General features: G+C 36.4%; 1 protein-coding gene across 1 annotated transcript in view; it reads left to right on the top strand.

The window, feature by feature from the left end:
- LOC107667519 (breakpoint cluster region protein-like) overlaps positions 1-10987 on the top strand; it is a 46689-nt gene that overhangs the window by 15875 nt on the left and 19827 nt on the right. Inside the window, exons 2-5 of the mRNA XM_016459195.1 lie at positions 7759-7943; positions 8495-8599; positions 8762-8801; positions 10710-10722. Of these exons, the coding sequence (XP_016314681.1) occupies positions 7759-7943; positions 8495-8599; positions 8762-8801; positions 10710-10722 (343 nt within the window). The remainder of the gene's footprint in view (positions 1-7758; positions 7944-8494; positions 8600-8761; positions 8802-10709; positions 10723-10987) is intronic.

Genomic DNA, 10987 nt, shown 5'->3' with positions numbered 1-10987 from the left:
GCTCAAACTCATCAAAAGTCAACAAGTTCAACAATGACTTATCCAAGTGACTGCTGCAGAACGCACGCGAGAGAGAGACGAGGCAGCGCAGATCGCGCGTCTCATAAGTGAGTGGGAATTTACCGAACGTGGCACTTGCGGGAGTTAACACTGTATGCAATACCCGCAACCTTACACCAAATTTCAGGCCGTGTAGATAGGCAAGCATATATAAAAATAATTTAGTAAGCAGAAATCCGAAATTTACCTAAACATAGAGGAAGATGCGACTGAATTGATGCTTGAAGAATGCACTTCCAGCAGCCATGATAAACAGTTGGCGGTTAAAGTTTTCTATGCACAATTTGATTTGACGAAAGTCACGAGACCTATTACTCTCTATTCAATTAAAATTAAAATAAGCATGTAACGACCACAAACGGAGTAAAAGTACCGATACATCACTTAAAATGTACTCAAGTAAAAGTACACAATATTTAAACTACTCAAAAAAAGTAAAATTACTGATAAAAACTACTTAATTACTGTAACGTGAGTATTTGTAATTCGTTACTTCACACCCCTGTCAATAGGTAATGACTAACCAAACATCTCCCTGAGTTTAGAGAAGTTTGCTTTCTATTGACTTCGGATATGCTGCTAACCTTAATTGGTGATCATTTTTTAGTTTTAGGGGAACTTAATTTTTTTGACGTTTCGGATTCCAAACTGCAAACTTGGGAGGAAGAGGAGTAACATACTGAAATGACATAGATATTTGACCTGCTTCCTCTGTGTAGATATGCTTGTTCCTTTTCTATTGTTTCTTTTTCAGGATGCCAAAGTATTTTTTCGACTTTGCGAACCCAAGAAAAATGGCCAAAACTAAATGGAAACTTGAAAAAGCCACAGAAAAAGCACTGAATCTGTGTCGATATCTTATCTGTGATCTTGCTTTGGTGTTGATGTGACGTTGTAGACGGTGTGTCATAAACAGGAAGTTGCTTTATCCAAAATAGTAACAGTTGAATGGATGTCAGTGCACTGAAGAGCTTTTTCCTGCCTGCTATATTTACATCGTCTCCCTTCTGAGGGGAAAACAGTCCACCAGTTTGTCTTTGAGGTGTTACGGAAATTTGAGACACAATAACCACGTGTTCCAGATAAAACAAATGAAGTACCGACAGGCTTTTGATACACACACATAGGCCACGTCCTTTGTTTCATGAGTTGGATTTACATGTAAACCTGCCAAAAATGATATTTTCACACAACACGTATGTCCTGTTGACCTACTGCTTCCTCTTAGGGGACCATATGCACACATATAGTGGAACGTTACAGCATGTTCTGTATTCATCTTCATGCTCATCACGCTGCTGACATCATAATTGTGAAATCTTTATCTGTGATATAAAAAGGGTTTTTAAAAATAAAACATTACCAAGATGTGTCCTTCTGTATAAATGCTTAATCGTTCAGAGCAGAATTGATTTAAATTAAATTGTGCAATAAATATAAAGCGGGGGTGTTTGTATTTGTGTTTTAAATAACGGAACAGATTAAAAAAGAAGTTACACAAGCTAATGTGTTTACACAAGCTAATGAATGAATTGTTTAAATTAGAAGCATATCTAGAATATATGGAAATATATATATAATTTATAACTTTTTGTGTTTTATATATTTTATATATATTTATATTAAAATTATTTTATATTATATGAATAATTGAAACAATTTATTTTATATATATGTATATATATGTGTGTGTGTGTGTGTGTGTGTGTGTGTGTGTAATTATTGTTTCATTTCTTATTTTATTGTTTATTTGCATTTTCTGTCTGCAGTTATTATACATGATTATACATGACCTACCACACAGGAACCTTTTCAGATCATCTAATGCAGCCTTGGATAAACTTTGATCCTCAAGTTAAAGAAGATAGTTATGAGCAGCTGGTTATGTTAGAGTAGATCAGTGAATCTGATCCTGAGATGGATTGTTCCTGGCCTTACACATCTGGCGCTTTCCACTCCCTTTGGGATCATATTCAAACACACGGATTAAGATGATCTGTGTGTGGTTTGTGAGTGTGTGTGTGCACATATCGGTGCAAGGAAAAAGACTAAGAGTGGGGCGACTTTTTTTGGTATTATCGCAGGATAGAAATGCTGATATTGCGTCATGACAGTTTAATCTGCCTCATGTTGAACTGTGTGATGCATTTATATTCACTGCCAGCAGACTCTGAACCATCTGCACTCGGTTGCCCTGTTCATTGCTAACCAGAGGACTGTGATTTTAAGTTCAGGAGTCATATATATAGCTCTTTGTTGGTATCTTTGCCCTCCCATTTGTGGATTTTTGAATAGCATTATAGAATAGCTTTGAGTCTTCGTCATTTCAGAGATAAATTCTCAGTACTTAATGTTTCCTTCCAAGGAAAAGGGGGTAGTTTTTACTGCTTTGTTCCACCGAAGGCCTTTGTAAGACTTCCTGGTTGTGTCTGTGAAGCTGTTTGACGATGTGACATGAGAACTGCTGTGGATGGGCAAGTGCAGACATGAAATTGCTCCAAGGAATTCTTCACTTTCTAAGCCTTTGACTGGTGAACTTTATTATGTTGAAAGTTGGTTTAGGATGATGAATTAATGGCATTTGATTTGTTGTTTGTTATCAGAGTTGCCAAGTCCGCATATTATACGCGACTTTGGGCTTCTTTTTTTGTAAAGTTGCGTGAAAAAATCCCGGGTCGCGGGGGTTGCGGTTTTTTGGGCTTATTTGAAAAAATATGGTTGCTTGTTAGGAAAACCTGACAAGCAACTTCATTTCTTTTCATTTATGTTCACTATATTCTCCAATGCATTGATTGACACTCTGTCTGCTCACAGTTAATAGCCAATCAGTGAAAAATGTAAGTGCTGTAGCGTAATTTGTCAAATATTCCGCCCCCTCCGCACGCGCCTTCTTTTTTTTCTTCAATGAGGGATTGAAGAAAAATCACGTTCAAAACGAAGGTTGTGGCTATGTTACAGCTCCTCTTTGAAGCTCTTGTGTTTTTCTCCTTTTCCATCTGTCCAATCCTATTCTGCTCACAGGTGATTGGAGATGAGTTTTGTTCCCGCTTTGTTGCAGTTTGCAGATTGTTTTTGCTTTTCAGATAAAAGGGTAGTTTCAGTTTAATATGTTGCGGGCTCATTGTTTGGTAATAAATAATTGATAATAAATAATATTGATGATAATAAATTATCAAAAAATATTGGGCTTGTTTTGGGCTTGTTTTTGAAGCTGCGGTTGCTTATTTGTCTCGCGAGAGTTGGCAACAGTGTTTGTTATTAGGGATATCAGTGTTTTTAATTGTTATCTATCTATCTATCTAGCTATCTAGCTGTCTGTGTGAATGTGTGTTTTTGTTGGAAAGATGACCTTGCTTCAAACATGTGTTTCCTTTGGAAAGTTGAGTGTCATGGTCAGACATCCCTGCACACTTCCTCAATGGCTGATTCACAGTCACCGTGACCAGTGAGTCTGTTCCACACACACACTAATTCCATTGGATGATTGGCGTTTTGGATGCTAATTTTAAAACCATGTTTTTTGTGGTCTACACATTGCAAATTACATATATTTTTTGCAAAATATGTAAGGAATAATAAATATAAATGGATCATATTATATTTTTTCCTTTACAAAACTACAGTACTGTTTATAAGTTTGGGGTCTTTAAGATTTTTGTTGTTGTTGTTGTTTTTGAGCTGAATTTTCAGCATCATTACTCCAGTCTTCAGTGTCACATGATCGAATGATCCTTTAGAAATCATTCTAATATGCAGCTTTATCAATGTTCAAAACAGTTGTGCTGCTTAATATTATTGTGGAAACTCTAATAATTGTTTTCAGGATTCTTTGATGAATAGAAAGTGCAATTTATGTGCAATAGAAATACTTTTTTAACATCATAGATGTTGTTACTGTCACCTTGGATCAATTTAATGCATCTTTGCTGAAATCTTTGAGCGGTAGTGTATTTGCACACACAGGAGAAACAACATTAGGGTGATTTTATGGATGTCCTCATATGAAACATCCATTTCCACAGTCTATGTGGCCTTGGTGTTAGCCACAGGAATTGTTTTGCTCATAAGCTCAATTTTAGTGGCTAATCACAAAGAAACACACGCTGCCCTTTGGCATGGCTCTTCCTTCTACATTGGGACAGCAGAGACCTCTTTCTCTCACTCTTTTGCTATCTCTCTCTGTAATCCTCTACCTCTTTTCTCCTGATCTCTATTTGTTCAGGCTCTTTCTATTATTCTGTCTTTTTAAGCAGGCTACATGCCAGGCCACTCAGCAGGGCTGCCTCCATGTTTCCGGAGTCCTCTCTTTCCTGGTTCTCTCACAGTGAGGTGATTTAACTCCTAGTTGCTCCCATCTTTGTCCTCTCTTAATGTCATCCCATGTAAGCCTGTTGACTGCTGAATGAACCAAGACACTAGACACTGCAGTTCTGACTAGTGAACAGCAATTCTGGGTGATGTCCTTTTCCTGCTGATTATCACAAAGCCAACAAACTCTCAATCTTTCAAAGTCTTTTGGGCTTTTTATGTAAATCACATTGTTTGTGTATATAAGTGGTTGTTGTGCTGGATGGATATGAGTGTATGGGCCTGTCCTATAGGTTTGAGGGAGTATAAACTAGTAGGTAGTGTGAAATTCAAAGCCTTATCTTCTCCTTAACAACTGCATGCAACATTGGCAGTTACGGCAACGCTAAGCCTTTGCTTTTTTTTAACCTTTTTCAAAAAATATGATTAAAATAAATAACAGTGATAAAGATCTAGAGGAAAATTTTAATTTTAAGATTTGTTAATAGTAATATTATATTTATATTAATAATAATAACTAACTTTATAATAAGAATTATATAAACATAAATAATAATCACTTAAGGTTCAGTTTGTTAATTTTTTCAGCATTTCGTTAATCTTAATGTTAATTTCTAAATACTATTAATACATTTTTAACAATTCAGTGTCACTTTAATGTACATTAAAGTATTAGAAAAGAAGTTAACAGTAAGAAACTGCATTTGTATAATCAGCATTACCTATTATTAAATGCTTTGCATTTAAATGCACTGTTAGTTCATGATTATTGAGCCTTATTTTAATGTGCCACCAAGTTAATTATTAGTATAATATATTTATGCTATTAAAGGGGTCCTATTATGCTTTCACTTTTTCAACTTTAGTTAGTCTGTAATGTTGCTGTTATGCTGACCATAAAAAGATCTGCAAAGTTACAAAGCTCAAAGTCCAATTCAAACGGAGATATTATTTTATTTAACAGAAATCACTTTTCAAAAACTACAACGAACGACTCGTTTGGACTACAACGCATATTTTCCGGGATTTGTGATATCACAAATATCGACGAATGGGACAAGACCTGGTTGAGCTGCACTAGAGAAGGCAACGAGTGTTATCACTATGTCGGAGACATGCTAGCTTTCCCAAGGCAGACGAACTTAGAGTGGTTACAATCATCCGGGTTTAAATCGCGCTCAAGTTGATTTGATATTGATGCAATATTTACATTGAAGCTCGCAGGCGGCTATGGTAAGGGGCATGACATTTCCTGACCAGGCGTCGAGTGCTGCCAATCACAACACACACTGGCCCAGCTAACCAATCACAGCACAGTTCGTATTTCAGAAGGCGGGCCTTCATTTGATACAGGAACTATTCGAGCCGTTCATGCCAGACTGGGGAGAGAGGTGTTGTAATAATGTAAAATATGTGAAAAAGTATGTGTTTTTTTCAAACAACCTAGTATGAGAGCCTGTTCTAGTACACCCCCAAAACAAAATCAAGACTTTGTTAAAGAGCATAATAGGACCCCTTTAATGTTACTGTTGACAAGTGCCCTTTTTAAAGGCTAACTTTATGAAGAAATATGTTCATGAGCATATTTGTTTTGCAGTGGTATCAAAATTGTTAATGAACTTTCAATGGTATTGTTTCTGGCTACTGAAATTTTAGTATCTTAAGTAACATTAGTTTAAATGCACTGTGTACAGAGCAAGAGCTGTGAGGGATCAATGAGTGGATTTCATTATTGATGATCTTGGTTGTGTGTGTGTGTGTGTGTGTGTGTGTGTGTGTGTGTGTGTGTGTGCGCGTGTGTGTGTGCGCGCGCGTGCGCGCGCGCACATGTTTTGTGTACATCTAGATAGCTCTTGACTGTAGCATCAGACTTCTTAACTGAGCCGATCAGCACACCAGATAAGACAGACACATAGTCAATACGTTTGCGTCTGGACGTCTCACCGGTGCTGAGCTGTTCACAGACTGCAGGAAATGAATGACTGTGTTTAGACAACTTGCTCTACAAATACAGACAGAGCGATAACTCACAATAGTTAGGATAGTCTGTGAAGATTCATTATGTCTCAAGTCACTGCAGTCTGTGAATCACAGCTGATGTAAATGATAACCATTGTGCGTGTGTGTGTGTGTGTGAGTGAGTGTGTACTGAACTATTCTTTTAAACACAGTTGATTTGTATATTTAGGCTGAAGTGCATTTGTTTGACTTCAGCTCAGCAGCTGCTCCTCATTTTTAAATCTGAACATGCTCAGTATATTAAAATGGCATCACTAATGCAGCTATTCATCCATGTAGCCCTTAATCCTCATCAATGGTAATTAAAACAAGAACAATGGTGTTGAATTATTCATTGCTATTTGAGTGATTAAGAGGTTTAGTTTCCGCTCAATGGGGTCTTGTCAGTCTTCTCCTAAATGGACTGCTTTGACTTCGGTTTCGCATTTCCACCAGTGGCTGTCATGATTCTAACTTTCATATTGTCCTTTCGCTGCCAGTAAAAGAGGGTCTCCGTCATGATTGCAGTTGTCTAGTCTTTCATTGTTCATTTGTTGTGTCAGGCTTGAGGAATAAAGAACTGACTCGACTTAAACTCTTTCTCCTGGTTAGAATCAGTGATATTCCCTGGAGGTGTGGAACAAATACTCAGTCTGTCACAGCAGCAAGCAGATTATATGAAGAAAATGTTGGCTGAAGTTTAGTGAAAAACTCTTCTCTTGTTCCCAGAGTCCTCTTAAACAAAGGAACTTATTTCAGCTTTACATATTACATTGAACAGTGTATTATACATTCTTTGTGTAAGTAAAACATCAAATCTGTCTTCATATTGTCAGAGGAAAAATTACAATTCAGTTACTGCATTTTACTACACACATTTTTAATAATTCAGTTGCGGCGTCATGCATTAATGATGAACAGGATGCTTAATTGAGGCAGTGATTCAGAGAGATGGTAGATAATGTTTCCAAGAATAAATTTGAAATCGGTGATGAATTCCTAACGGCTTTGGTTGTCTTCGCTTGGCAGACTTTATCTGTTGCTTTCAATTATACGTCAAGGTCTTTACTGCGAAGAGGAAAAAGCTCAGTCTTTTTGGCTAAGGTTTCGGTCCTCTGTGTGGATTACATTAAGAGATAAGAGATGTATGAGACACTCTGGTAAAGGATGTATTGATTATTTCAAGCACTTAAAATTAAGATGGAAACCTTGACTGAAAACCCATTTTTGGTTGTTTGCTGCTTAATGGCAATGGACGATAAATTATGCACTGTTATTATATTGTGTATAAATTATATGTAATACATGCATTTAAAATGACTGATATGATTTAAAAGCATCATATGTTACACTTGTAAGTCAACCTAACCTCTCTCTTCTCTTCATTTGCAGACATCTCATTTAGCGGGACCCCGCCTCCAGCGTATGTTTATGATGGCGATCGAGGTGAGGACCATCGTATGCAGCCTGACGTTGCGTCCTACACGGATGACTCCCTCTCCTCTCCGCGCCTTCACCCGAAGGGTCGAATTATTAGGGAGCCCCCTTCCTCGGGGTCCCTGGAGTCCACTAAATCAGTAAGGGACATTAAGTTACAGAGAACTAGCTTTAACCTTCATTGAAGTCATAGTGTTTACACACCTCTCCCAAGTGTTTTTGTTGTTAAATAAATCTCAGTATTGTATTTTGTAAAGATAATTATTGTTATAGATGCATGACGTATTGTTTCCATATAGTTTATTGGCCCATATTAGAGATTTATCTATATCAGTTGATATTGCAAATGTAATTATACATGCGCATTGCCTATATTTAAAAAAAAAAAAAAACATACAAAAAGCGAATAGCTACAGTTAGATTCTCAGTCAGTAGTTACTTATACTTCAGGTTTAAGGGTCTTTTAACATTTGTTTTCTGAACTTTTGACCTTTGTTTTCTTTATCTTTATTCTTTGGGGTGTTTCATATCTGTATATGGGATTGTGTGACCTATGGTTGACCTCTGTAAATCTGTATGGGATAGGATTTTGGTTTTATGAGGATTACTGAGGAATTCCTAGAGACTGTAGACAGGAATATGTGTTTTTGGCTGAACCCTTAATGTGTTTGTTCATCATGGATATTCCCAGTCGGAGTTGGATGTCGAAAAAGGGTTGGAGATGAGGAAATGGGTCTTATCAGGGATCCTGGCCAGTGAGGAGGCCTATCTGAGCCACTTGGAGGCGCTCTTACTGGTGAGTCTTCAGGCTTTGCTGGGTCTGTTTTACTGCACGATTGCTCATGAAAGAGGGTCAAAGATCACCATTATAGTGGTGCTGAGCTTTGCACATTGCACTCCACCCAGGTGGTTACAAATGGGACCCTCTTTTGACCTCCTGTTTTTTTTTTTATCTTAGCCCATGAAGCCCCTGAAAGCTGCTGCCACTCTGCAAAAATGTCAACAATTCTGTGTTTTTCTGTCAATATGGGGTGCTGTGTGTACATTGAGGAAAAAAAAATAACTTAAATGATTTTAGCAAATGGCTGCAATATAACAAAGAGTGAAAAATTGAAGGGGGCCTGAATACTTTCTGTACCCACTGTATATATATATATATATAAATAAAAGAGTCCATTCGCTATTAATGCTGAATCTTTTGGTTTGCATTCAAATTCAAATAGCCTTTAATTTTTTTATTAATTAGGTCATTTGATTATGCAAAAATTAGGCATTTCACATGGTTATTTAATATATTTTAGGAATATTAAAATTCTGACTGATAGCAATTAAGCCAGTAATTATTTTCATGTTATGACTGATAACCAAAAAAAGACTAATATTAAAATGCTGTAATATTTTGCGTAATAAATAAAAAAATCAAGCATTTTAAATGCTACAAGTCATCACAACATTATAATCTACAGTATGAAAAATGGAAATTCATGGATATTCATCAGATTTGCTAAAGATTATATTTAACAGTGTTATTTAAGATTAACATGCATAATTAATAATAATAATTTGTGCATTCTAATTTTTAATTGAATTTTGCATGAATTTATTGGGTTTCCAGCTAAAAAAGTATATAATGATATACTCACTGTACTATACTTCATATGATATACTGTAATCACTGGTTCATTTTTGTGTTATCTAATAATACGCTAGTGTTACTGTTACTCATAACAACTGAATTGTGCCGTCACTTGATGCCACACGCACGTGTCTAATTCGGGTAATCCATACATGATGTTTCTGTCAGACCACCCAAGAGAGATTTTTTAAAACGGTTTATAAATGCAGTCATCATCAAAGCATGTCTCTCTGGTCCTCCCTAAGGAGAATTTCCTTTGATAACTGGTTTAGTGAGCTTCACGAGCAACAGCCACATCATTCCACTCGGCACAATTAACTGTGGAAACTGAAACTTCACCCCCATCTTTATAGACGCCCGCAGGACTTGACGCTCGTGCAGATGAAAGCTTTTCAGAGCCACATGACTGCATGTAAAGCAGCTAGGGGGTCTTGCTCTTAGATCGGTGGGGCTGCGGTCAAAAATGCTGGGGTAGGGTGTTGTAGCCAGGTGCACAGATTACATGACAAACATCACATTTTGTTTACGGTATTGATTATGTAAGTTGCATGGTTTGCCTTTTCACCCTCTTCTTGGTTTTCTCTGGATATCTATGAATTGTGACTTTATTTCTTGTATTTTACAACTTTATACAATAATATTTTTCAGTTTTGTTAAAGAATTAATATTTTTGATTTAGTAAGGATGCTCTAAATTGATCAAAAGTGACAGTAAAGACATTTATAATGTTACAAAATATTTCTATTTCAAATAAATAGCTAAATCATGTTCTTTTGAACTTTCTGATGAATTCTGAAAAAAGCACCAAATATTTCTGAAAGATCATGTGACATTGAAGACTGGAGTAATGGCTGCTGAAAATTCAGCATTACAATCACAGGAATAAATTACTTATTACTTAAATTATTTAAATAGAAAACAGCTGTATTGAATTGTAATATTTCACAATATTACTGCATCAACTGTATGAAAGTGAAATATTAGCATAAATTTTACTTTATCTTGTGCATTCTATTATACAAGAAAACACATTGAAAGCTGTAAATTAATTCTATGGCATGAACTGGTGCAGGAATTTTTTCAGCTGTAAGTGGAAAATATAAAACCCAGAGTGGAGTAAGGGAGATTGTTGTTGATCTGATCTACTCATAAACTCTGTTTTTTTTATTTCGGGTTTTTGTTCAAAATGTTTCACTGTCCCCTCTGGGATCCACAGCCAGGTCTGAAATCAGTGATTGTTTGACATAAATCTCTTTTTTGAAATATGAAGGCATTGAGGTTGAGTAAGTGTGGCCGGAGGCTGAATTCATTCATCTTTTATTTGGATTGTTAATCCCACAGAGATTATATTGTTAGTTGCAAATACCTGTGGTTATTATTTGAGGCATTATCGATGTGTAGATGTGAGATCTTTGTGCAGATGTGTTTGCATGGAAATGTAGTTCTAAAGCACAACTATTTGGGAGAATATGCCATGTCCCTTACATTGGGAATGTGTCTTTGTGTGTGTGTGTGTGTGTGTGTGTGTGTGTGTGTGTGTGTGTGTGT

The sequence above is a fragment of the Sinocyclocheilus anshuiensis genome, unplaced genomic scaffold (genome assembly GCF_001515605.1).
Source record: "Sinocyclocheilus anshuiensis isolate Anshui unplaced genomic scaffold, SAMN03320099.WGS_v1.1 scaffold1132, whole genome shotgun sequence".
Lineage (NCBI taxonomy): Eukaryota > Metazoa > Chordata > Actinopteri > Cypriniformes > Cyprinidae > Sinocyclocheilus > Sinocyclocheilus anshuiensis.
Note: the sequence above shows the minus strand (reverse complement) of the source record. Positions and strands in the feature narration are given on the sequence as shown.